This window comes from Onychomys torridus, chromosome 5 (genome assembly GCF_903995425.1).
Source record: "Onychomys torridus chromosome 5, mOncTor1.1, whole genome shotgun sequence".
In the NCBI taxonomy this organism is placed as follows: domain Eukaryota; kingdom Metazoa; phylum Chordata; class Mammalia; order Rodentia; family Cricetidae; genus Onychomys; species Onychomys torridus.
The window spans coordinates 107,970,153-107,997,990 of NC_050447.1; the positions used below are offsets into that span (position 1 = coordinate 107,970,153).

At 40.5% G+C, this 27,838-nt stretch overlaps 2 protein-coding genes across 8 annotated transcripts in view; one reads left to right on the top strand and one right to left on the bottom strand.

The window, feature by feature from the left end:
• Positions 1–13,610, top strand: part of Prpf4b (pre-mRNA processing factor 4B) — a 32,504-nt gene extending 18,894 nt beyond the window's left edge. The window contains exons 9-20 of one of the 7 annotated variants that reach the window (XM_036187202.1): positions 348–495; positions 1,509–1,646; positions 2,196–2,349; positions 6,505–6,619; positions 7,232–7,383; positions 7,859–7,945; positions 8,922–9,201; positions 9,526–9,659; positions 10,164–10,209; positions 10,722–10,807; positions 11,579–11,624; positions 13,427–13,608. In XM_036187202.1, coding sequence (XP_036043095.1) covers positions 348–495; positions 1,509–1,646; positions 2,196–2,349; positions 6,505–6,619; positions 7,232–7,383; positions 7,859–7,945; positions 8,922–9,125 — 998 coding nt within the window. In that variant the 3' untranslated portion in view covers positions 9,126–9,201; positions 9,526–9,659; positions 10,164–10,209; ... (1 more) ...; positions 11,579–11,624; positions 13,427–13,608. Of the gene's footprint in view, positions 1–347; positions 496–1,508; positions 1,647–2,195; positions 2,350–6,504; positions 6,620–6,711; positions 6,873–7,231; positions 7,384–7,858; positions 7,946–8,921; positions 10,808–11,064; positions 11,625–13,426 lie in introns of those variants that run through there. The other 6 variants (XM_036187199.1, XM_036187198.1, XM_036187201.1 and 3 more) reach the window with 6 other exon arrangements.
• A 6,130-nt stretch (positions 13,611–19,740) lies between these two features.
• Positions 19,741–27,769, bottom strand: Fam217a (family with sequence similarity 217 member A). The gene is made up of 7 exons (XM_036189054.1): positions 27,597–27,769; positions 26,551–26,647; positions 24,706–24,787; positions 24,573–24,586; positions 23,765–23,839; positions 23,611–23,678; positions 19,741–21,192 (listed from the first exon to the last, which is right to left on the bottom strand). The coding sequence occupies exons 2-7, from the start codon at positions 26,611–26,613 to the stop codon at positions 19,971–19,973; spliced, it is 1,524 nt and encodes a 507-aa protein (XP_036044947.1). The 5' UTR covers positions 26,614–26,647; positions 27,597–27,769; the 3' UTR covers positions 19,741–19,970.
• Between the last annotated feature and the right edge of the window lie 69 nt (positions 27,770–27,838).

Consider the following 27,838-nt stretch of genomic DNA (forward strand, 5'->3'; position numbering starts at 1 on the left):
CTGTATCCTTGAACACACAGATCCCCCTAGCTCTACCTCCCCAAGTGCTGGGATTAAAGGCGTGTGCCACCACCGCCCAGCTTCTGCTATGGCTTGCTATTAGCTCTAACCCCCAGCGAACTTTATTTATTAATATACAAATAAAATCACATTGCAGTACAAATAAAATATCACCATACAGCTTATTTCACATTCTAAAAAAATGACCAACTGAGGCAGTGACTGGTTTTCCATTGTGTACTAGAAACAGTGGAGATTTGATCTATTTTTTAAACATCTTCAATGTGTTGACAACTTTTTGATTTTGTTTTTATAATCAGACTTTTAATTTTTAAATTTGGTTTTAGGAGTGAACATCGGGGAAGTCCTAGATAAGCGTTATAATGTGTATGGCTACACTGGGCAGGGTGTGTTCAGCAATGTTGTACGTGCCAGGGATAATGCTAGAGCCAATCAGGAAGTGGCTGTAAAGATCATCAGAAACAATGAACTCATGTAAGTAACTGAACCAATGGTTGAGGGTTTAGCTCAGTGGTAAGAGTGCTTGCCTAGCAAGCGCAAGGCCCTGGGTTTGATCCTCAGCTCCAAAAAAAAGGTAACTGAACCAAAAACAACACCCAAACATGAACCTTAGTTAAATGAATTTTTTACAAGAGATTTTTGACTGTAGGCTTTAAATTTACAATTATGTGTTATACGTGGGAAGTTCTAGAACCATAGATTATTATGTTGGACTCTTTTCGGTACCAGTATGTCCTCAGATCTCCTTCTGCATCACCCAGTGCCATTGTGTGCTGTGACAGCCTTAATCTAGAAGAAAGAAATGAAAGTATATTGATTGTTACTGAGCATACCGCAGCCAGCAAATCAAAACTGATTCATTCGCTGCTGAGAGGAGTTATTTGTGTCTTTCATCTCTTGACTTTTTTCATAAGCATAATTAATTGCCATAGCCATATATTTAAATCTGTATCACATACTGAACTGGCAGTAGAGCCAGCTTTTCACTGGCCTTCAAATGTTAGAAGTTTTAGCAATTTTTATTTAAGTCTTTGATTGTCCTAAGTTTAGAAATAAAGATACGTTTGGATGGGAAGGTCTGACCTTCTGTACTGTAGACACTTTTAAGATGTACCTTATGACAGTTTATAGTCAAGTGTTCATTAGCAAAGTTATACTTAGGAAGAAATTTTTTAAATTTTTATTTTATGTACATTGGTGTTTTGCCTGCATTTATGTCTTTATGAGAATGTCAAATCACTTTGAGTTGGATTACAGACAGTTGTGAGCTGCCATGTGGGTTCTGGGAATTGAACCCAGGTCCTCTGGAAGAACAGCCAGTGCTCTTAACCACTGAGCCATCTCTCCAGCCCCAAAATTTGAAAAAGTTTAATAAGTTAAAAATGACACTTATGTACTTACGTGTGTTACCAATGGCATATCAGGTTGTGTCTAACAGATGTTACTCCTAAATTCTTATTGTGACCTAATTTTCTTTTTCATTTCAGGCAAAAGACTGGTTTAAAAGAACTAGAGTTCTTGAAAAAACTTAATGATGCTGATCCTGATGACAAGTTTCATTGCCTGCGCCTCTTCAGACACTTTTACCATAAGCAGCACCTCTGTCTTGTATTTGAGCCTCTCAGGTAAAGGGTCGGAACTTGAGTAGGCAATTGATTGAGCGTGTAGTTTATCTACCTACCAGGTTCATTCAGGGTAAATGCAGGGGAGATTTGGGAACTGCTTAAGGTTTTTCTGCTGGTTCTTTGTGTTAACTTTATTTTCCTGAGAATAATCAATGTATAAAACATGAGCTGACTTTGTATGTGTGGCAGACAGTAAGTAAGCTCAGGTGCCCTGCAGGTCAGCAGTCTGATGGACAGAAGTAGGAGTGGGGGGAGAGACACCAGTTTTCCCTTTAGCAGTATGGCTTCCTAGTTGTGTTTGCAAGGGGGGACCTTTCTCCAGTAAAGTAGGAGTTACTGTGTAGTAGCTCTTCCTTTGTTTATTTTGAAAATCTAGCTTTATTGGGAAGCTGTATTATGGATATATGTTATTCTCTCAGCATTGGGGATAAGGATTCTCTAAAATTATATAAATTGTATTTTGTACTTGATTTTTACTTTGTGCTTAAAAATATTTTTGCCTTTTGTATTTGATATTTGACCCCATTTTTGTTTTGTTTTCTCTCAAAGTATGAATTTGCGAGAGGTATTAAAAAAATATGGTAAGGATGTTGGTCTTCATATTAAAGCTGTAAGATCCTATAGTCAGCAGTTGTTCCTGGCATTGAAACTCCTTAAAAGATGCAATATCCTGCATGCAGATATCAAACCAGACAATATTCTGGTAAGTCAAGCAACTAGGTCACCCTGTGTGTATGTCCACATCTCTTCTTACTAACATAATAGGATTATTGTTAGGCTGCAAAATAACATTTAAAAGTATAATTATTATTAGTAACCTGTTATGATGGACTTTGCCAAATTTTATCTTCCTTTGAAATTGAGCCATGAGTTTCATAAGAACTGTGAGGAAAGAGGAAATGAATTGTTGTCCCTTTTTAAAGAATTGATTGATGGATTTTATAGTATGCAATGATTCCAAGAATGATGGTAGGGCTAGAGAGATGGCTCAGCGGTTAAGAGCACTGACTACTCTTCCAGAGGTCCTGAATTCAATTCCCAGCAACCACATGGTGGCTCACAATGAGATCTGTTGCCATCTTCTGGACTGCAGGGACACATGCAAGCAGAATATTGTATACGCAATAAATAAGTCTTAAAAAAAAAAAAAAATGATGGTAATAATTTCTTTGGATAGCTAAAGAAGGTTGTGCAATGTTGCTCTGTTGAAGTGTGCTCTGATCTTGTGAACACTAAAGAAATTGCTCTCTACTGAGCAGCTATTTGGAATTCAATTTAAAAGGTGCCTGTTTGGTTTTGTTTTTGAGATACAATCTTATTTTTTAACAACTTCAAACTTACTATTTTTTTTCCCTAGCTTCCCGAATTTCATGCTGAGATTTCAGGCACATCCTGCCACACTTAGTTCCTATCATTTATTTATTTATTTATTTATTTATTTATTTATTTATTTATTTATTAATTATTGGCATTGAAGCTGGCTTCTGGGAACCCAATATCTGACTAGGTATCAATGGAAAAGCCTTCCTTTGAAGTTGTGACATCTCTTTATTAGTGATTTCTGCTGTAGTGCAATCGGATTTCACAGTGTCTGTGATGGTTTTGAAATTTGGAGACAGATCATCATGGAGATAGCATTAATGCACAAACATATGTCTCCCTTTGTTGGCCCCTTTCTTCACCTTCCTGTAGTGGTCATAGTTTGAAGCATATTCACAACTTGGTGGATTGCTTCATCACCTGCCAGTGATGGATTCTGCAGCACATGTTTTCTTTTTTAATTTTTTCTTTTGTTCTTTATATGTGTAGGTGTTTTGTCTGCCTGTGTATGTGCATACACACACACACATGTGCATACACACACACACAGAGTACAGTACCCACAGAGGGCAGAAGAAGGTGTCAGATTCCCTGGGACTGACATTATATATAGACAGTTGTGGGCCACCATGTGGGTTCTAGGAATCAAACGCCACCCCCACCCCTGGCTCCTTGAAGTGCAAGGCAGTGCTCTTAACAATTGGATTATCTCTCTAGTTTTATCACCCCCGGTTATTGTTTTGGTTTTTTTATTGCATGATTTTTTTCAATCACTTCTAGAATAATACCTCAGAGGAAAAGCCACATATGTAAGGTTTTCTTTACTGGGATCATTTTTGAGCTGTGACAAACTAAATTCTTTTTCTTTTCTTTTCCTTTTCTTTTTCTTTTTTTAAAAAGATTTATTTATTTATTATGTATACAGTGTTCTGTTTGCATGTATCCCTGCAGGCCAGAAGAGGGCACCAGATCTCATTACAGATGGTTGTGAGCCACCATATGGGTGCTGGGAATTGAACTCAGGACCTCTGGAAGAACAGCCAGTGTTAACCTCTGAGCCATCTCTCCAGCCCCAAACTAAATTCTTAAAGAGATTGTGACTGGGCAAGGGGATATTACAGCTCAGAGGTAGAGTGCTTGCCTAGCAATGCATGAGACCCTGGCTTCAATCTCCAGTACCATACCTCAAAATTGTGATCTATAAAATTTAATGACTCCCGGAGCTCTTTTTAGTTCACAATTTTGAGTGAACTAAATGTATGTGGTGCATGAATGTGTACATCTGTGCATAAGGGTGCCTGTGCCCATGTGTAAACACATAAAGGCCAGAGGTCAACATAGAATGTCTTTTCTCTGTTGTTCTCCACTTTATTTTTTCAAGGCAGAGTCTCTCACTGAATCTGGAGCTTACCCATTAGCTAGGTTAGTCAGCCAGTGAGCCCATAAGAGTGTCCTATGTCCACCATCCTAGTGCTGACAATACAGGTGCCCACTACCACTCCCATCTTCTTGTGTGTGTGGTTGGGTGGGATCTGAACTCTGGCCCTCTTGTAAAGCCAGCATTTTACCCACTGAGGCACACACATACCATCTATCTTAAAATAATTCCTTCCAATCTGTTACATTACTAATGATGCATATTCTACCTTGATAATTAGTTTGTGTTTTATATATCATATTGTGTGTCTAATATAACTTAGGGGTGGGATTGCTGAGGAATTGGTGGAATGGTTGGTATATTGAAAGTGGATTATAAAATTCAGTAGGCAACTTTATACTTACTTTTTTACTTCAGATTGGTCTTTAAAAAAATTACATATCAAATAAACACCTGTAATTTTGATGACAATTATACAGCATATACCTCTGTATTACTGAGGCAGTTAAAGATGTTGGGCAGTGCCCAAGCTTTTTGGTTTTTAGCACCTCTTTTTTCCTTTTAATGTTAGTTTAGATTTTCACATGAAATTTGGGAACTAAATATCCCTTCTTGAAAAGGAAAAAAAATAATCTCAGAGAACACCTAGAACTGATTTCATTCCTGGCAATCCAGTGCTTTTAGGTTCAGTTTGATTGATGCTTATAAGGACTGGAAGTTGTATAGCAAACTAAAGGGGGCCGTGCTGAGGGTGTGGTACAGTACTGTATGTTTAGCATACATGAGGGCCCTGTATTATACCCAACTCCAGCTAAAAACCCCACCGTGTGAGTGAGTGGAGATGGCCCTGCTACCATTGAATGCATTGTAGACAGCTCAAAAGTTCCCCTGGTACATGGTTCCATGTGTTTTACGTCTTTTTCAGTAGCTGGATTGTTTTATTTTTTGTTTTTTTATAAAAAAAAAGGTGTTAACCATCTTAAGATAACTTTCTGCTGGTCTCTAAAGTAAGGAAAATTGGTGTTCATGTTGTGTTGTAGTTTAAAATAATTTGTGTTTGGCTGAGCTTGGTGGATCACACCTTCATTCTCGGCACTTGGAGGCAGAAGCAGGCAGACTTTGGGAGTTTCAGGCCAGCCTGGTCTATATAAGTTGAGTTCCAGGCCAGCCTGAGCTACATAGAGAGACTTTTGTCTTGGGCTGTGGGGAAGAAGCTATTCTAGCTCACTTCTGCGGGTCCCAGTGACAGTCCAGTCTGTTGCACTAATTATACTTTGTGATGATAACTCCCCCAGAGAGTACTAGAGCTCATTAAGCTATTAATTGTCATGGGGATGGGAATAGTAGGCCAAGTTCAAGTCTCAACTCAGAATTTGTATGTGTCTCTTTTGAAGGGGGGAAGGGACTCTGGAGTATGAATTATCTTCACTTGTTAATCCTGAACATGCTTCTGATCATGAGTGGCAACAGTCATGGGAGCAGCTCCAGCCTGTCTCAGCAGATGTCACTGTTACTGTGTATGTGGAAGTATTTACCAAGGAAACAAGAACACATGTCCAATACATTTCATGTTTATCAGTTTTGTCAGATACGTTTAATATTTCTTTATACTTTATACCTAAGGGATTTGGTATTTTTCATACTTAAAGTGATTACAGAGTTTAAGATGATGTAAACCAGGTAACCAGATGAAGAATCATTTTAGTATTTAGTTTCATTGCCATTGTAATTTTCTGGCAACTAGTAGTCTTTTTTTTTGTTTTTGTTTTTGTTTTTTTTGTACTAATAAACATTCTCCTGCTCTTTTAGAGAGTAACTTGAGTTTAGGTATTCAAGGGAAGCTTAGAAATGCTTTGCCTATGAAATGAATTTTTTTTTTTTTAATATCATCACCCAACTCTATGTTAAATATCGTTAAGTAAAGTTAAATGTACCTGGTGTTCCCCCATGTTTCCTTACTGGACAGAAAATGTCTTACTGGTTGTAATAAAGTATTTTAAGAGTACTTTTTCATAATTAGGAACTTGCATAATACAGAAGGAATTTTTAAATGAGTGATGCTTGTTCTCAGTATTGGGATTGATATAAATTTAAAAAGACAATTTTAATTTGCCTAATTATTCCTGGCATGAATTGAATTTCCTTGAAAATGTTTTGCAGGTTAATGAATCCAAAACAATTTTAAAGCTTTGCGATTTTGGATCGGCTTCACATGTTGCAGATAATGACATAACACCTTACCTTGTCAGTAGATTTTACCGTGCTCCGGAGATCAGTAAGTTTCTCAGAATGTTCTTGTGCCTGGGCCACCCTCTGTGGTGGAAGCAGCGTGTGTCATGTCTAAGCACTGTTTTCATCACACTTCAGCAGCTGCACGAGTTCATTCATGAGGAAGGGAACCATAGCAAGTTCATCCTCCTCAGGTGGAATGAAGGTAGTTGTGACAGGAGTCTTGATCATGTCGAGCAAGAGTAGCAAAACAGTTGTGGAAAACCTCGACTTTAGAAGACTGCTCTTGATTGATCAAGGTCTGATTATCACGTTTATGGATTGTGTGGGACCTTTGGTTTTCTCTTCCTCTTGCCTGGGTTGAGGTTGACTAGCACCTCCAGCAAAGGTGAAAGGTCAAAGAGAAGGAAGGCATCCAGTTCCTCTCCTGCCCCTGTTTTTAAACTTGTTGGCATTTTTTGTTTTGCTCTTTTTGTTTCTTGTTTTGTTTTTTTGAAGTATCTCTCTTAAGAATAAGTGGGAAAGAACATGAAACTAAACTGAGACATTATGGATGTGGTTAGTCCAAGCTACGGTGTAGTGCCCCATTACTGAAAGTAAAAGTTAAGGAGTCATTCATTTTTATTCTCATGTGTTAAAACCTCCATTTTGTTTTCAGTTATAGGTAAAAGCTATGACTATGGTATCGATATGTGGTCTGTAGGTTGCACCTTATATGAACTCTATACTGGAAAAATCTTATTTCCTGGCAAAACTAATAACCATATGTTGAAGCTCGCAATGGACCTCAAAGGAAAGATGCCAAATAAAGTAGGTTAAGTTCCTTCCTATAGACTTAAGAGACTCCTAACATTTGTCACCTAGACAGCAGCTTGTAAAGTAAAGCTCTCAGAGGCGTGGGTGGGTGGCTTTTGTGACACCTTAGCTCCTTTCTTGTTTGGGGCTTCCAGTTAATGGTTCTCATCAGCCAAGAGCTATCAAAGGGAGCTCCCTTTTCACTATAGGAGGAGGACACCCTTGCTGATGAGAAAGAATTGCAGCTGTGAGACAGTGAATGAAAGAGAGAATGGAAAGAGCGGCACATGAGTTAGTTAGCATGGAAGAGAATGTGCAGGTCAGAAGAGAAGGTAGCTAAGCATGGCAGACTTCCTAGAGCTCTTGGTTCTGGGTGCAAGGGCTCAGCAAGAGTTTTAGATAGTGTGGTTGTGGGAATGCTCACATAGAGATGGTAGTGTGCTAGGCTGCTTTGTAGTGGTTTGAAAGCCTTTCTCCCCCTGTTTTGTAGATGATTCGGAAAGGTGTATTCAAAGACCAACATTTTGACCAAAATCTGAACTTCATGTACATAGAGGTTGACAAAGTAACAGAGAGGGTAAGTCTGGCTTAAGTGTGCTATAGTAGTAGTTGCTATTTTGTCTTTTCATTGTGGGGATCAGATGGGGTTTCACATTTATTAGGTAAGTGCTCTACAACTGCACTAAATCCCCGATGCTGTGTGCTTTATTATCCATGGATTGAGTTCTGTGTGGTGCATGGAGTTGTGATTATGTTTAAAATGACAACAAAATATGCCATTCCTTTTTGCTATTCCTGAATAAAGCACATCAGGCTATGAAAACAGTGAAGGGACTTAAAACATTTCTCTAAGGTGATAGTAGTCCTTATTGAGGCCCTTGTCGCCTCTCACTTAGATCCCTTGATCTGGCTTCCATGTGTCTTCTAGGTTGCTGTTGGAGGACGCTTTCTGTATTTTGAGTTTTGCAGTTACAAGCTGAGTTCTCCATGAACTCTGCCTTCTTTGGCATTTTTCTTCTCCCTGCAGTCCGCTCTTGGCCAGAAGCACACTGGTTTAGGCAAACGTTGGTGCCTCTGCTCACAGACTTCCATGAACTGAATTATTTCCTGAGTTACTTCCTCTCCTAAACACACTTATCCAGTATTACTGAAATAAATTTTCCATATCAGCCTTTCTAAAAATCTATAGGATGAAGTAATAATTAGCTGATTTTTGATCTGTAATACTGAGCCCTTGCTTTGTCAGAGCACTGAGTAACATGTCCTGCTATTGACCTGGTTCAGACTGTCTCTTGCCATTGAAAATAAGACCAGAGGGAGCACAGTTCAGGCAGCAGATGCTCACTGTGTTTCCATGGCTAATTGGGGGTCTTTTCCATTAAAGTTTCTTGATTGATCCTTGAAAAGCTGTGTAGGATAAAACTACAGAAAAACTATGATTGATCATCATAAGTATTTTTGTTTATATATTAATATTTTGATAGACAAAGTCTGATTTACATTTACATACATATAACCTATTTAGAGCTATGCATTGTAAAAATTATTTTTAGGAGAAAGTTACTGTCATGAGCACCATTAATCCAACTAAGGACCTGTTGGCTGACTTGATTGGGTGCCAGCGACTTCCTGAAGATCAACGTAAAAAAGTACACCAGCTAAAGGACTTGTTGGACCAGATCCTAATGTTGGACCCCGCTAAGCGAATTAGCATCAACCAGGCCCTGCAGCATGCATTCATCCAGGAAAAAATTTAAATGAGATGAAGAACTCCAAGGGTTTGAGTAATTAAATACAAAGACTGAAGAAATTTCACAGCAGTTTATTATTAATGTATATAAACTTATAAATATTTCTGCAGCAAATTTGAGGAAGCATGATATATTTGAATTAACACCAAGGGTGATATTTCTTTTAGAAATGTTAGTTAATCTGTTTTGTGTCTTATGTGAAATTTCACTGTAGAAATGTTTTAATTGCCAAGACTGCACAAAATTACAGTGCTAATGTATATGGTTGCAGTTCACATAAAAGACAAAAGCATCTGTTATGAGTAGCAGTGCTGGGTGGTTGATTTGTTTTTAGCAGACTTGGCTTCATTTTGGTCTTCAGATACAATGGCCAGCATAAATGCTGTTTATATTCACGTTTTCCTAGGTGTGTGTGTGCAGGCCACAGCAGCATGCCCTTGGTGTAGTCAGTGCCGAAGGGAGTCTGTTCCTTCTTGAGCCTGCCTGCAGGGATGTCTCCTCTTTTAAAGCAGGTTGTGTACAACATTCAGTACACTGAAGGTAAGCTAAACCATCAACATCACCAGTGTTTTAAGATGTTATTTTATTGGAATAATTGAAAGTGAGGGATAGCTTTGTGGCAGAATTTCCTGCATGTGTGATAACTGATCTTGTTTTATTTTTTGGCATCGCAACTGTGGCATAGTTACAGTTTCTGTTCTGTTCATCACATTTAAAATTTGGAGCGTATGCGCTTGATGGATAGAGCGCCTTCAGTGTACTGTTTCTTATTAACTTTACTTTTTTTTTTTTAAATCAACTTGCTATAGACTTTATATACATTTTGTTAAATACAGTTCTTAGTGACATAGAAACTGCATAGTTTTCATTTAAATGATTAAAATGTTGAGGCCTCCTGAAAGTCCTCATATTTAAAAGATAGACAACATAATGAGATTTTTAACTATTTGTATGTCATTTTGAAAGTGTACTGCTTTATGGTAAAAGTGTTTTTCATTTGTTCATTGTTTGCATTATTTGTGATCATGTTGTCTTTCAATACAGGCATAAACCTTCCACTCTTGAACAAAGCAGCTGCTTTTTAAAAGCGGTAATTGCTTCTTTACCTTTTATTTCTTTTGTAAATGAAGCTTTTCTTTAAAATGTGACTTTAAAGTGTTGTCTATTGCATAAACAGTTGACACTCACTTAATGTAAAGTGAACATTGTTCTACTGCATGGGAAGTGGACCATGCAGAATTCTGTATGTTCTCAGTATGCATCACTAGATAATAAAGTCTTTTGTGAACAAGGCATTTGTAGCCATTTTTAAAAGATTTTGTCTTCAGTGCTGGTAAGTCAGGTAAACTGTAAATAGTTTTTTTAAAAAAGTTTTTGTTTTTCTCCTGAAGGTGTTATCTCTAAAGATATAACTCAGTCTAGCCTGATTTTTAAATTTTTCTTAATAATTAGGGTCTTAATTACTTCATCCAGTTAAAAAGTCCTGCAAATTTTGTCAGCTTTCAGTGTAGTGAGGTTATTCCTATAGGTTATGGGGTATAACTCAGGATTTAACTAATGTTTCTGCTATTTTCTCACTTTTCCTTTTGATGGTGCGGAAAGAGAAAAGGAAAACGGGGCACAGGCCATTCGACGCCTTCTCCAAGGGGTCTGATTTGCTGAGACACCAGCTGCACCTTCTTAACAAGGTTATTTCTGACAGCATGTGTAGATAAACATTTAGCAACAATTTAAAACAAAATCATGTAAATCAGCTTGGTTTTGTAACACAAAGGAATTTATTGTTTAATATGGTAGAAGAGAATTTTCAAAATCCTATGTAATCTTTTCTGTTTGGGAGTGGGTAAACTTACTGCTTGTCTCCCTGAGGATTATGGAGAATAATAAAATTTTGGGGTTTAAATAATATTTTTACATTGTAAATGGGATTTTTTTATTCACCCAGGCACCTAATTACAACAAGCATGCACATTTTGGTGCATTCAAGAATGGAATATCAGAGTAGCAGCATTCTCCTGGTGGGTTATGCTCCATTTAAAGACATGAAATGAACTACACAGCCAGGAAGGTGGTAGATGAGATAATAAGCCACCTATGAACCTACACCGTCTCTTCATGGTTAGCCTTACTAAAAATACATACAAGGTGATTTCCATCTGCAGGTAGAGTGAGGCCTTTTAAATGAGGCGTCACGGTGCAGCGTCCACCTTGACGATCTGAGCAGTGACTTTCCCACCATGACTTACTTTATTTTGGTGCTGGTATGCTGCATATTCAAGTCTTTTGTAGGTGTTTTCACTCAGTAGTTAATGCTTTGCTTCTGGTGCTTTTCATGGCATCGTTGTACAGTTACTTAAAAAGTTAATTTCCACTAGAAACAATTCATCTTATGCCTTCAAAGCTATTGCCTGCTCTTTAAAAAAAACAAAGTTGCTTGTTACTTGTTCTTTGTGTTTTAGGTGCAGCTCAGTGGAAGATGACGACAGCCGGAAGACATGAGCCAAGGTTTCTGTCTCATCAAAGATCTTTTCAGTTCTCATTTAGTGTGTGTTTACGTTTAGTTTCAGCATTATATATACTCTGCTCTCATTGCTGTGGCACTTAGAGTAGCAGTGCTGTTGTGCTCATCTGTAAAGTGCTTGTTTTATCACACATGTGCTGCAGCTACTCCCGTCCTCGAAACAAGTCAGGGCTAGTCATAGAAAATGCCCACTTTTCATGGTTGTCAGGATCAGGTCCCAAAGGTCACTAAGAAAACAAAAGCTGCCAAGTTAGTGTACATTTGAAAGTAATCTTCAAGTTGGGTTTGGTGGCCACACCTGTAATCTCAGCACTGGGGAGGTGGAGCGAGAAAGATTTGGAATTCAAGGCCTACGTGGCCTATATGAGTGCCCCCCCCCCCACTTTAATTCTTTAACTTAAGCTGGTACCTAAATTGTATGAATAGTCTAAGATTTTAATATGCTGTTTGACTCCATTACTAGCTGTTCTTTCTCTTAGTTCTTCTGACCAGCTTTTTAATAGCAGAGACTTAAAATAGTAATAGCAGGCGTGGGGGAGGTGAGAAAGGGGTGCTGTTCCCAAAGGAACTCTCTACTGGATTAGGTTCACACTTCCTTCTACTTGAGCTGGTAACTTTGCTGAGGTGGAAGTTTGGAGTTGTTTAGGACCTCTCTTAGGTTGAGGTCATTTGGCGAATGATCCTATTTAACAAATCTGTGTTCATGTTTCTGAATAGCTGAATAGTTTTCACATAAATGTCTTGAACTTTAGGCTTTCATACTTTATGGAAAACATGACAAGTGATTATCAGACTTGAGGTTCATAAAACTATTTTGTCTTTTAGAAAAAAATTTAAAGCCAAGTTTTGTTTTGTTTTTTAGCAAGTAAAGAATACCAAGATACATGGATATTCATGTAATCATTATATACATGGGCAGTTAATCCAAAGATCTTCTAACATTAAAACCTTTATTCTGGGCAGTGTATGCACACACCTTGAAGAGTGTCCAGAAAACTCTTATGTGATCATCTAATGTTAGAGGAGGGAAAGACAGTCAGGAAGCATCCATTATAGATGTTAGGCCTCTTGCTAGACTTTGTTCTCAGGGACCATCAGAAACTCCCTCGAGTTCGGCAGTTCTGAACAGGAGCAGCAATATAAACAGCAGCCTCCCAGTATTTGTATTTACACTGAAGTCCTGATTAACAGCACTGTTTCATCATTCCCAGTGGCTACTTTCTCAGCTATTTTGTTTAAAATAATAATGTGATTTATATGTTGCCATTGCAGTTACCACCTTTTTTCCTAATGAAACTAAATACTCAGGACATTTTTGGAATAGAAAATATATACTTTATTGTGTAGCAGATTTAGTGAAATGTAGTGTTCTCATTTTGGCCCTAGGTTTGCATTTCTTCTAGCCTACTCTACCTGCATAGGTAGAAATAGACTCTGAAATGAAACAAAAGAATTACATGTATTAAATTTTGGTTAAGCATTTAGGGGATGAGATTATATAGTAAGATGTGATTATGTAGTAGATTTCCTTTCTTATGACACCATTAGCAGTTTGACTCTTAATGTTTTTTTAGTATTGTTCTGTGGCCATAATATATTCAACATGAATTTATTCTCCTACATGCAATTTTCTTATACAGATGTTCACTGCAAATTCATTTGTAATTTTTACATGTCAGTGATGTATGCAAAGTTGAGTATAAAATGTGTTTTGTTCTTGTTTTGTTTTGTTGGTTACATTGAAATACCACTGTGGCATCCTTACTTTCTCTTCTTCTGTATATAGGGTAAGGGACTGTTCTGAAGAACGATTCCATTTAGTGATCAAGATACAGAAGCTGCTCTCAGAAAATGCTTGATGTGTATCCTAATTGTTCGTGAATACCATTTGAGTTATAACTTGCGTTGTAGCAGCAAGTGGTCCCCAACAACTTAATAGGAAGCTTAATAAAGTGTGCCTCTTGCTACCATATTGTCTACTGGCATTTTCTTTATAAACACCATTCCTGTTTCACTAGTGGTAGATGTGTTTTCAAAAGAACCTGCTCCATTGTGACTAGGGACTTGTTCATTAAAGTTAAATGGGAATCTTTACCTAACAAACTCTCAGAAGAGTGGCTTAGTCAGTAAAGTGTTTGCCTTGTGAGCATGAGGACCCACATACCCAGCACCCACATAAAAGCTGGGCGCTCTGCTTTTCGCCTGTAACCCAATGGTAAGAGCAGAAATGGGATACTCTGGACTTGCTAGCCAGACTGTCTTATAGAGTCAGACACTGCCTCAGAAATAGTGACATAGACACCCAGCATCAGATTTTGACCTTCACATTTATGCACACACATGAACCATATACACAAAGTTCTTAGGAAACTTAAATGTACCCTGAGAGTCATAATGATGGGAAAATATGGAGGGGAGTGTGTGGTGGTATTGTGTTCCCCGAAATAAACTTATCTGGGGTCAGAGAACAGGACAGCCACAATATTAAACATGAGGATAGGCAGTGGTAGCACACGCCTTTAATCCCAGCACTCGGGAAGCAGAGGCAGGCGCATCTTTGAGTTCCAGGCCACACTGGGAACAGCCAGGCATGGTGACTCACACCTTTAATCCCAGAAAGCGAGCCTTTAATCCCAGGGAGTGATGGCAGAAAGTAGGAAGATAAATAAGGCGTGAAGACCAGAAACTAGAAGCATTTGGCTGGTTAAGCATTTCATTGGTTAAGCTTTAGGCTTTGGAGCAACACAGTTCAGCTGAGAATTATTCCTAATGAGGATTCAGAAGCAAGACTTGTTAAGATTCATGATACAGGAATGTCCAACTTAAAACCTGTAAGCTTAGAAAATAGGCTGATTTTACTCACAAACGTGAAAATGTGTTCAGAGTATTAGGTACAGAATACCAGGGAATATGCATGTTCCTTCTCTGGTTTTCTCTTAATGAGTTTCATTCCTTGGTTCATTGTAGTGTGAAAGCTAGACCTATTGGACCTTCTTACCCCTCAATTCTGCTCACTCATTTAAGGAAATGTTTATAGCTTTTGAAAACAAGGGATATGCAACAAGTATGAGTCTGTAGCACAAGCAAAACAGGATTGGAGTCGTGGGAGAGGAAGTGTGTTGATCTTAGCTGGGTGAACAAGCTAAGTGGCAGGTAGAGCTAGCCTGGTTGGGTCTCATTAATCTAATCCTTGTGATGTTTACTATCTCATTTGCAGGTAGGTCCCAAAAGTGAAGAAGAGAGATAAAGGAATAAGATAGTAAATAAAACAGGCTTGTTGATTCCTAAAGATCTTATACAGACTATATTGTGAGCCTAAAAGTGAGGGAATGAAGGCCAGGTAACTGAAGGTAAAACAATGAATAAAAGCACTAATTATTAAAGGTTCAGGAGTGTTAAGAGTCAAGATAGATGGGAATCAGGAAATGAGTGGAAAATGTCTTATTTTTTCATTCTATGAAGGACTGTTATTAAGCATCTTTGGATAATTGTATTGTTGCGGAAAATTCTTTGACATTAACCTAAAAACTAGGCTTGTTTTCTGTGACCTGTGGCCTGTATTTTAAAAAAAGCTATTTGAACCTTACTCCTTGACTAATGGTAAATAGTAAATAAACAAATAGTAAATAAAAACAAGCAACAGCTAACTTTCTTCAGCATAAGTTTGAATCACCCATCCTAGTTCCAGGATTCCTTGGAATCATTTAAGAATTCATTTAGTAAGATGATACAAAAAATAATAGCTGTATTTACATGTAGCAATGTGTAGGAGATGAGGTATATCTTTTACTTCATTTCGTACCTTTGGTGGTATCTGAAGTACTAATTATGTGTTACTTTCCAATGTTTAGAAAAGCTAATTGGGGCCGGGTGGTGATGGCACACACCTTTAATCCCAGCACTGGGAGGCAGAGCCAGGCGGATCTCTGTGTGTTCAAGGAAACCCTATATAAAGCCTGCCTCCTGCTTAGTTCTGGGCTGCTTCTCTCTGGAGCATAGCAGCCATCCTGTGGTTTTTCCCAAAAAAAAATTTGCGTGGGGTTTGGTGTGTGGTGTGACTTTGTGGTATTCCCTGGCTTCTGTGCCAGGATACCTTTCCCTTCAGGGCTGTAACACATTAGTGCTATGACTAAGGCGTTCCTGGTGCCTGTGCTCCCCCTGGTGGTCTCAGCCGCACTGAGACAGCACTCCAGATTCCAATATTACTCTGACCTTTACACATACATCAAGCCAGTGGGGAAATGGAAAGAGATTCCCCATCCACAGGTCAAACTTTCTCTTTTCTCCACTGCGAGCCCTGTTTGTTTTTGTTTTAAATGTTTAAATTTAAATTTTAAATGTTATGTCTTATAACTTACCATTGATGGATCTGCAAGTTTGTTGCAAAGAGAAAGCCATGAGCCTGACTGATCAGGAGGAGGAGAAAGCAAAGGAGTAGGCCAGCTGCAGCTTGGACACACCCAGTACATATTCCTTACTCCTAGCTGGCTAGTGCATCTCAGCTCCCACCTGCAGTGTCCCGCCCTCTAGTCAGGGGTCAGAAAGTTTTATCTCAAATCTCAGTTTACTGGATTCAGTTTTACAGGGATTTGGGTGTCTTTTAGTTATGAGTGGCATTAGACTGTTTTATGCTGTCCCATTTCAGTTAAAAGCCGGCTCTGGAGTTGGGGTATGGCTTCTCTCCTCTAGACCCAAGCATGCTTGTTAAAAGGTTCCCTCCAAAATCTCTGTCCCATGTCAAGCGAACCACCTGACTATGTGACAGAGAAAGGAGAGCAAACAAAATAAAGGGACAGCCCGGTGCCACTTAGATCTTTGGCAACAGTTAACTCTGCAGCTCTCATACCATTGAGCCTGTATGATAATGAGTATTCAGAGACGGGTAATTGGGGGGGGGGGTGCTCACCAACCTAAGACAGAGCACCTGTGTGGCCTGGACAGGTGTCTCCATGACAGGTAAGGTGACCTGCTGATGTCCCACTCAACCTAAGTCAGAAGCTCATTTTTTTTTTAGTAAAAGGGGCACACCTGTAGGTCCCTGGCCCCTGTTTTGGGTAACTGTGGCCTTGCTTGCCGACCTTGACCTTGATATGCTCCCTATACTAATTCCCAATGAGAATCTACCCTCCTGAATGCTCAAGGGAAGCTCCTTGTCTGTATCCAGCATATTGGGCATCAACAGCTTAGATGCAAGATTGTAAAACATCAGTGGGGGGGGGGGGGGACTGGGGGGTAGCTCAATGGTAGAGCACTTGCATAGCAAGCGAAAGGCTCAGGGTTCGATCCTCAGTTCAAAAAAAAACAAAAAACAAAAACATCAGAAGCGAACTTCTGCCCTCCGGGGTTCTCCCATTGTGCTGCAAGCCTGTATTTAAGACCTCCTCCCTCCTACAATAAACGACGTTCAGCATTCATAAAAAAGAAGAGGGGATCAAGATCATGATGGGGAAAGCCACAGAGACAGCTGACCGGTGCTAGCTGGAGCTCACTGGCTCTGGACTGACAGCTCGGGAACCTTCATGGGACTGAACTAGGCCCACTGAATGTGGGTGACAGTTGTATGGCTTGATCTGTTAGTGGGGCCAGGACTTATCCCAGGTGCATGAACTGACTTTTTGGAACCTATTCCCTGTGGTGGGATACCTTGCTCAGCCTTGATACAATGGGGAGGGGCTAGGCTCTTCTTCAACTTGGTGTGGCAGACTTTGTTGACTACCATGGGAGGCAATACCCACTCTGAGAAGTGGATGGGGACAGAGTGGGAGGGAGGTGAGGAGGCAAGAGAAGGGGAGGGAGGGGGAACTGGAGTTGATACATAAAATGAAAAAAATTTTAATAAATATATTTAAATTTAAAAAAAGGGGGGACAGGCTACCCCCAGTGAGGACTGCTGCTACTCATCTTATACTCTTGGTTCTGGTTTAACTCTTAATTTCTGCTAACATACAAATCTTATCTCAAGATTTGTAAGACTCTTGTGTAAACTTTCTGTACCTCAAGATTTGCAAGCATACTGGGTATAATTAAAAATCTGTAAAGTCTTTAACAAGGATTAACTTAAAATTCATAACACCAGGGTTGATACTTAAAAATCTATACACAGGCTGGGCAGCAGTTTCACACGCCTTTAATCCCAGCACTCGGGAGGCAGAGCCAGGTGGATCTCTGTGAGTTCAAGGCCAGCCTGGTCTACAGAGTGAGATCCAGGACAGACACCAAAACTACATAGAGAAACTCTGTCTTCAAAAAACAAACAAACAAAATCTATACGTAGGTAACCTTAAAGGACACATGTGGCTTGTGCCACCTTAGCTGCTGTACCCCATCGGGATGGGGGTCTCACATCCCTCTCTTTGGTATCACAGTCTGCTTTAATTCCTCAGGAACAGGCTTTGTGGGCACACTGGATTCTGCAGATTGCAGTAATACCTTAACCATTAGTCTACCACACAGCCTCTATGCCCAAACAGTTACAATGCTTCAAGTTTACCACTGCCTACCCTGTGGATGGTCTGGGACATGTGCCCTGGTGTTCCTTTTTCCAAAACTAGGGATGGTACCCAGTGAAGAACCCTTGCTGATTCCATCACAGGGTTATAGTGGCACAGAATGACAAATGAGAGGTTCAAGTCCTACCCTTTCTAGCAGTCCTGGGTGTCACCACTGGAACAGCAGGACTGACTCCTTCCCTAGCTATTTACCTCCGGTTTCCTCTAAGTTCATCCAGGATCTCCAATGGGTGGCTCAGACTGTCCTTACCCTCCAGAGCCAAATAGATTCACTGGCCGAACTACAAAATTGGCAAGAATTAGATATACTAATAACATAGAAAGGTGGTCTTTGTCTTTTCCTCAGGGAGGAATGTTGCTTTCATGTCAATCAGTCAGGTATAGTAAAAGACAACATCTGACAACTCCAGACAGATCTCCAGACAAATCTCTGGCCAGTGGATCATTGACAGTCCAATATGTAATTGGATGCTTCCTTTTTTTTTTTTTTAAGATTTTTTATTTATTATGTATACAATGTTCTGTCTGCACCTATGTCTGCAGGCCAGAAGAGGGCACCAGATCTCAATACAGATGGTTGTGAGCCACCATGTGGTTGCTGGGAATTGAACTCAGGACCTCTGGAAGAGCAGTCAGTGCTCTTAATGTCTGAGCCATCTCTCCAATCCCAAAGCTTCCCTTCTTAACCCCGCTGCTACTCCTTTTCTTAATCCTACCGGTCACACCCTGCCTTACAAACTTCTCTAGATTTCTTCAACAACAGATCCAAAAGATTTCTAACCAGACTTTTAATCAGTTGCTATTATAGGTTACTGGACCTTAACTATGGAGCCAGAGGCCTGCAACTCCCTGATATTACCCATGGTGAAGATCAAGCTGCCCAAGGTCTTTAATGTCCCCATTCAGCAGGAAGTAGTCTAATGATGATGTCACACCCTTTTCCAACTCCTGATTGTTTAGTGAAAGTAAATAAAAATGGGGGGGGGGGGGGGGGGGGGCCTGGCCACTCAAGTGGCCTACATTCCTCACCCCTGAGGACCTCCAACCTCCAGCCCACAGAACACGCTAAGCACCATAATGGCTGGACCCAGCCCCTTGAGATGCAGGTGGCAAAGCTCCACCTTACAGAGTAAAAAGCCCAAGATCAGGCTACAAAATCCCAATCCCTGAGCTTGGCCCAAGATCAGGCATTAAAATCCCACCAATCCTAGGCCACCCTAGAAAGTTCTGCCCCCGAGAAACCCTATATAAAGCCTGCCTCCTGCTCAGTTCTGGGGTGCTTCTCTCGCAGAGGCACCCACCCTGCTGCGTTTTTCCCAATAAATCTCCAATGTGAGGTTTGTTGTGCCGTGTGACTTTGTGGTATTCCTTGGCTCCCAACTGCAGGATACCGTCCCCTTCAGATCTGTAACATTTACAGGAAGAACTAAGAAAAATCACTTTTGGGAACTGCAACTCTTACCTGACTATATATTAGAATAAGATAGTCGTAACTGCAACAGAATAAGTTAACTACCATTTATTGATAATGGAATCATTGGAAAACAATCACAAAAAAAAACGATCTTCTGAATAATTTGCTTTACTAAGTGAGATATTTCGTTGAAATACAACATACAAAAGATTGTCAATATGTCAGTGAGGAAGCCCTTGACTATATAGATATAGCAGTGACGTCATGAGCTCTACCCCACATCATATCAAGGAGTTATGCTTTTATGGGTGAGGTGGTTTTTATTTCTAATACCTGTTTCTCAATGATGAACCATATTTTTGCTGGGTTTCATGGAATAGATTTACTCACATTGAGACATATGGAAGCTATTTTTGGTCAGTGGGTGAGCACTTACCCTTGGCTATAAGTGAAGGCGATAAGCAGTTTTGCTTCTGAATGTAGAAAGGTCTGTTCAGTAGTATGCTTTTTCGGTGAAGTTTCCTTTTGGTCTTTGGCACCTTAATTTCTTCCTTTGGATTTTCAGGAAAAGACAGGGGTATGGGAGACACTGGCACCGGGGACCTTGGTGGGAGACATTTTGTTGAGACTACCTTAGCCAGTGGTTGAGCTGCTTGGGTGGTAGTGGGCTTGGGTGGGAGTTCCTGACAAGGATTTGAAATGGAGCTCTTGGAATTCTTCAAGTCCTCGTGAGCAGCAACACACTGTTTTGCAGCGGATGAACATCTTAGCAACGGCCTAGAGTTCAACTTACATTTGCCAGCACTGTTCCAGTTCCATTTGGAAACATTTGGTTCTGACTTGCCAGAACCAGAATTGTTTTTTCTCTTGTCTCGACTTTTATCCACACTAGAGGTCTGTAGAATCAGTGTGTCTGGAAACTTTGGTGACCTGCCTTTCAGTGCAATGGCTTTAGAGGAAGCGGGTCGTTCTGCCATTGAAAACATGGAGCTGTAGAAAGTGCTTTGTAGCCTCGGCTTCTCTTTTTGGATGGTCATATGTTGTAATCTTTCCAGTTCCAATAAACGAATTATTAACCGCTCAATGGAGCTTTCTGGAGGGTCTACGACTGCCTTCCAGTTTTCACACTTTGAGAAGGCAAATTTGTGTAAGTCCAGAGTGTTGAAAGGAGCAGGGAGAAAGTCAGCATATGCAGACATTCCGTTTGCTTCCTCTGGGAAAGATCTCTCCACGTGTTCTATTGTTTCTGGCTTTAAGTTCAGGTCCATCTTTTTAAAATAGCTGAGCAAAGAGTCATTCATTTTCTCATTTTCTGATAAGTCACTTTCATCTGTGACATTTTCTTCCACACTGCTGTTTCTGTATTTGAAATTCCAATTTGAAATGGATAAAGAGTCACCATTGTTGTTTTCCACAGTTGAGCATGAGTTAAGACGAAACTCATTTCTATCCTTAAGAAAGTCTCCGTCGGCATAGCAGAGCCCTGATGTCATTGACTGGCCAGGGTAAGGACTGACTTGCTTGCTGGCTGTCAAACCTGGAATACTTGTTAATGAGTGGTTTAGGGTGAAGAGCCTGGGACTGTTGGATGCACTGAAGCCAGTTTCCACTGAAGAGTTTTTAAATTCCCTTAAAAAGAAACTTCATTAACTAGAGGCTTGTTGACTAGAATTAAAATGCTATTAAATGATGAAGTTGGAGAGATGACTGGGCCATTAAGAGCACTTGCCCTTGTAGAGGGCCTCATCCACACAGTGGCTCCAAATTATTGATAATACTAGTTCCAGTGGATCCAATGCCCTCTTCATGGACACTAGGCATTCATATGGCACACATACATACATGCAGGCAAAATACTCATAGATGTTTTTAAAAAAATCCCTAAAAATAATATTAGTAACCTTTATCAAAGACAGGTTAATGCGTAGTTCCCAACAGCATTCATGTATGTAGCTACCTCTAAAATGTTAGTTTCCAAGTATACTTGAATTAGCTGCAACTACATAAATGTCTTAAGGTATACATTAAAAAAATTGGTGGGCTACTCTTTGTGCAAGCACAATTAAGCCCACAATTAAACGGGGGTGGGTGGAGCAAAACCACAGAACATTGAGTTTTTAGTTAGGTTTGGTTTTTTTGTTTGTATGTTTGCTTATTTTAAAGACAGCTGGAGAGCAGGGAGCAGCAACACCCACCTGCAGACCTAGCTACTTGGAAAATTAAGGCATTCAGACAGCTTGAGCCTAAGTGAGTCTAGCCTGGACAGCAGTGACAGACAGACAGACAGACAGACAGACACACACACACACACACACACACACACACACACACACACACACACACACACGGGGTGGAAGGATAATAAGAAATACTAACATTGAAAGATTTCATGCACCTTCTTGACAGGTAGTCTCAAAGGCTTCTTAGTTCTTTTAGGTTCAACATTTAATACAAATATCAACCTAAGTCTTTGAAAAATACTTTCATTTGTAGAAAAAGTGATTAAAATGGTCACTTAGCTAAATATTGGAAATGCTACCTTGCCTTTGAAACACCACAGGAAATTTGAAATCTATGATTATTAACTGAGAGGAAGGGGCTCAAATAGTACAGTAGGAGAGAGGAACACCAGAGGGGAAGCCTTTGGCACCAGGGAGAGAGCAGCATGGGAGGGCATCTTCTCAGAGCGCATCTCAGCCAGGGCTGCTCTGAGAAGCAGGATTTTCTTAAGGCTGAGCTAAAAACACTTCCACAAACTGAAGGTAAGCTATTGTTACTTCACCACTTTCTTTACTTATTGATAATAGACTGAGGATAAAACTAGTAAACTACTTCATTGATACCAAGCTCCTAACAATCTAATAAACACATCCCTCACCACATTTTTAATTTCCGCGATAGTAGCTAACTCACACATCTGTGAGTGGTGGTACTTCATGCTGTGTCTTAACCACTGCACCATGCTGCCACACTTGGTGCTTGCTCTGATAAAATGCAGTGCCCTTCATTTGACCTCTAGCCTGAAATCCTTGTTCCCAGCAGAGTTCTTTCTAGTAAAAGCAGGCTTTCCTATCTCCTTCAGCTCCGCCATTCCATTAGGACTAGTCCCTCCAATTCCCTGTGTCGTGGCTTGTCCCTTCAAGCTTTGACATAAGGCAAGCTCTACCTGGGGTTCATGCAGGAAGTATTCTGACCAGGGGATGGTGCTCACTCCCTGGTGAGGCACTCTATTGTTACCCTTGTAGTAAAGAGGAGTAGAACTCAAGATAGCCATTCACTAGGAATACTCCATGTGTAACGTGACAGAAACCAGTGCCCAGTGAAAGGTCTCAATCACATGTTACTAGTCTGAAGAAGCATTCTGGATGCTAACACACAATAAAATGAACCCAAAGACAAGAATTCAAACCCAGCAAAGGTCTGGTAGAATATGCTGTCATGACTGTGAGCTCGAATTAAGCTATGTCCACACCCTGATCTACCACCATTAAGAAACTTTGGCAAGTTCCTTAACTGTCACCCTCCTGCAGTGTCCTGTAAAAGAGGACTGCAGGCTGCAGGCTACCCTTGGTGAGTTAGATGAGTTTATATGTGTGGAGTTAAGTAATTCCTAGAACGAGGACCATACTTTGTGCCACAGCTCCTTCCCTCCAATAAGAAGCCCAGATCCATCCATCCAAGCCTCACTGTAAGGGTCCATTCAGTACACATACACTGGCAGTCTTGTACTGTCTGTAACCACTTGCTATATTAGAGTGAATTTCTATAATTTCCTATTATTTGCACAGGATATCTTTCTTTCTGGAAGTATTTGATCTTTGTCTCTCAAGTAGTTAATGGGTATTTTTAAATTTATTTCAGTGAAATATTAAAAATCTATTTCCTGCTAGGTTTGGTGGCACACGCCTTTAATCCCAGTACTTGGGGTTAATCCTCTGAGAGTTCCAGGACAGCCAGGCCTACACAGACCCTATCTCAAAACAAAAAAATAAAACAAAGCAAAAAACAAAAACAAAAACAAAAAAACCATGGAGATATTTTTCTTACCTGCTGTCCAAGGTACTTCCTTTATTGACAGGAGGATTCCATAGCTGAAATACCCCTTGGTTACTGTTCTGCTAATACAAAAAGTACACATAGTGTTTCAAAGCTTTGAGAATTTCAACAGCAGTAACTGAAGAGAGGGAGGAAGAGATCGCACCTGTACTCTACTGTGAGCATGCTCCGATACGGTCAGCTGCAACACCAGCTGTTCTGCGGGAGTTTCCAGATGGTTCTACAAGGCAGCAGGAGACTTGAATACAACACAGCCCTGTTTACTATTCACGTTCTAAGTCCAATGTACTCCCAACTTTCTGTTATTTTTGGCACTGTTAATTAATGAGACTTAGATACCACAAATATTACTTTTACAAGTAAATGTTTCACACGTTGATATAAAGGGTACATGGAAAGATTATTTTCACCACAAAAGAGGATACTGACCATTTCAAATGCTTCAGGACATTTTAAGAGCACACATTACTTCCTTTTGATAATGACTAGAAAACTGTATTTATTGCTGCCGAGTTCGATTTACAACATTGTTATACTAAAAAAAGTTAATGTAAAAAATCTTAGTTTTCTTTCTTTGGTGATACTGGGGATCGAAAAGGGCGCTGCACATACATGCTAAGCAAGCACTCTCCCACTAAGCTGTACCTTCAGCTACATTTTCATTTCACTAAGTTGCCCAAGCAAATCCTGAACTAACTGTACCATAGACATCCGTCTACACCTTCACCTCCCAAGTACCTGGGATTACAGGCCTGTATTACCAGACCATCCAAAATAGTAGTTTAATGACCAATGTATAACTCTGTAAAATGGCAATGGTCTTGACTTGTTTAAAGAACTCTCTGGAAATAAAATTTCAAGTTTAGCATTAAGAAAGAGAAAAATTTGAAAGAGCATGCAAATAATTTTTAAGTAGAATGTTTTATGAGTTACTTTAAGCCAAACATCCTTACCTTGTTAGTTTTGCCTGAAAGAATATATATGAAAAATGTCAATTAATAGTTCTATAAAATAGGTTAAAATCTTAAATCCTTTAATCTGTGCAATTCTCGTGGTATAATATACACATGCAGGGCTTCTCACTACCTGCCGGACCATCCTTTCCAGGCGGAAGGTTTTCATTGTCAGCAAGGGGTTCTTCTGAATCCAAGTTCCATGGAGAGAGATTCTAAAATATTCATTTTAAAGGATAAAGTTTGTATTGGTGTTTAAAAGCCCGGGTATACCACTTTACTTCTTCTCTGGGTAAAGGCTGACAGGGGTGGTCAGCAAGCACATCTCTGAGGAGTGTGTGGCCTCCTCTTACTGAACCATTGCCAGCTTGTTTGTCGGGAAATGGAAAGGCATCTACAATATATGGTTTTGTTAAAAAGAGTGGTACGTGGGTTTTCAATACTGATTTTTAAAATACAATGAACCATCCTCGTCAATGTGTCACTGGTATGTGATGGCTCATCAGTCAAGCATTGTGTACTGAGTGCCAGATCTGACAGCCCACAGCTTCTTCCATCAACCACAGAAAAGCTCCAATCCTGTGTTGTACTCAATACTAACCATCTCACTACTTATTTTGGATTTCAGGCATTAGGAAACACATAGAAAATATTACAAAGAAAGCTAAAAATAAGTGGAAACTACCAGTATCTATTATTGGGCAGATATTCTGGGAGAAAGCTGGGGTGAGTGTAGAAGATGATTCCAATACTTCCTTCTGGAAAAGAGTGGCGAGGTGCTTTAGCTGAGAAAAGCTTTTGTTGGTGAATCTCTAAGCAAATGGTATGTTAGTCGTTACTAGGTAGCATCTTTGTACAGTGGAAGAAGAAACTCCCTCACTACAGTGTGAAGATTTAATTTACCCCCAGAGAGGTTTCTCCTGATAGGGTGGGTACTTGGGTGTGTAAAGGAGGCTGCAGGTTATTCATCTTTAAGGATTTTGAAAACAAAATTAATACTTTTCTCCTGTCTTGAGTAATCTAAATAAGGCCGGTCTCCATGAGAATCACCAGAACAGGGAGCTTTCAAAAAAGCAATCGAGGGTTGAGGGTGGAACTCGGTTTCAGAGCACTTGAGTAACATGCTTAAGGTTTGTATTTGGTCTTAAGCACTTTGAAAAACCAAAACCAAAGCCAAAAACAAACAAACAAACAAAAAAAAACCACTACAAATTCTAATTCAGGAAGATACGGGTAAGGGACCTGTAAGGTGACTCAGGGTTAAGAGCACTCGCTGCCCTTCCAGAGGATCTGGGTTTAACTCCTAACTCACAATAGTCTGTAACTCTAGTCCTGGGGATCTGACACCTTCTTCTGACCTCCATAGGCACTGGATGCCTGTGAACAGACATACACGCAGGCAAAACACATATATCCATAAAAATAAAAAATATCATTTCCCTTTAAAAAGATGAAGGTGAGAACCAGCTATTGGCATTTTGAAAAGAGCACAGTGGATGCTCAAGATTCTTTGGGCTATATATTCCTGGGACAGTGGTGTCTGGAATGCCACATGTGAGGAAACCATATCCTTACGTTGAAATGGGAAAGAGATATTGAGACAACTGAGCTGTTTATGTATGAAACCAACATGCCAAATGGTAAGAGAAGACTGGACTGCCAATTTCTCTAGGGTTGGGGCTTGGCTCTCTTTTTGGTATCCCAAACACCTTTACTGATGTGTAACAAAAATACGTGGGATAAAATAGGGTGAGCATTGCCTAATTGAGAACAAGTCCCATCCTTAACAAGACTATTTCTATTTGTTTAAATAGGGTTTTTGTTTGGTTGGTTGCTTTTTCATTTGATGATCAAAATTTGATAAGGGGAAAGCTCAGCAGAAACTGCTCACAGAGCAAAAGCAGAATTATCGCCACAGTAGGACTCTGGAGCCCTGCGCCTGCCACCCAAAGTCTCAAATTCCAGAGCACTGCCGTACCTCCTGAGAGACGCTTGACACAAGAAGGTTGGTGCCACAGTCCGCATCGCCTTCCCTTCCCATTTTGTTGGAGTTGGTCTTCTGTCCCCTTGAAGTCCTAGACGTTGTAGAACAGGCAGACTTAGGGGAAGGTTTTTCGCCTATATACAAAGAAGCCTGTTTTGTTAAGAAAAATGCTTAGACGGGCTGGACGTGTAGCTCAATGTCAAAGACCTTGGGTTCTAATCTCAGCAGCAACACCACCCTATCACCCACAAAAAGTTTAGAAAGCAGAGAGGGGGCCGTGTAACATTAGAAACAGTGGCAAGCCGGACCAGGCAGACAAAATAAATGGCAACATCTAGGTGACCGGATATTAGGAAATAAGAGTCAAAGGTTAGATATCAGATAAGAAAATGTAGGACAATTTAGCGAAAAAACAAATACAGTGAGTTATCTCAAATTTAAAAAGATTCCAAGCCTGCTTTTAGTCATTCAAAACAAAATGTGCCACGCCTGAAAGCAAACTAATCTTTCCACATAGGCCTGGCAAGAATCCCATGCATATTTCACTAAAAGGCTCAGAGGGCCAGGAGTTTCCCAATACCAAACTATTTGGTGTCTAAAATGCCCCAGTAGTATTTAAGGTAAGCATATTAGATAGAGAGCTATACGTTAATGCAGTCGCTATAGATTAAGGTCTGGATAATCAGAAAAGTTACAAACCACTGTAGTAGCCAGTAGATCTGCTAACGGTTTAATAAAGTGTTGTCTCCGGGGAATATTTATAGTTCGGGTAGCTTATAGACCAACAAACTACCGGATCCACTGCACTATACATGCGGGACTCTGGGCGGAAAAATGCAGAAAGCAGTAGGCTCCTAAGAAGCAGGGGCGCCATCGGGATCACTCAGATGTGTGTCCCCCAGTAGGGCACCACACCCGGGCTAAGAGCTGGAGGAGACCTTCTACGACCTCCGGTTCAGAGTGTGCAGCCTTAGTTTCCCTCCGCGGGGCTTCGTGGCCCTGGACGCCCGGGAGTCCTTCAGGGTGGTTTGAGCTCTTACTTGTTCACCTCGAAGACCCACGTGTCCTGGCCGGCGTTGTCTTCCTCGCCTCCAGCCCCGGGCGCAGGCTCCTCCTTGTGCTGCGCGAACAGCTCGGCAGGTGCCGGCTGCGCCTCGGCCTTCCTGCGGCGGGAGGACAGGGAGAGCGGCGGCTGCGAGCCGCGGGCGCCCCCGGCGGGGTCGCACCCGGGCCAGGCCAGGCCGGGCCGGGCCGCGGGAGGACGCGTCGCCTGGCAACTACC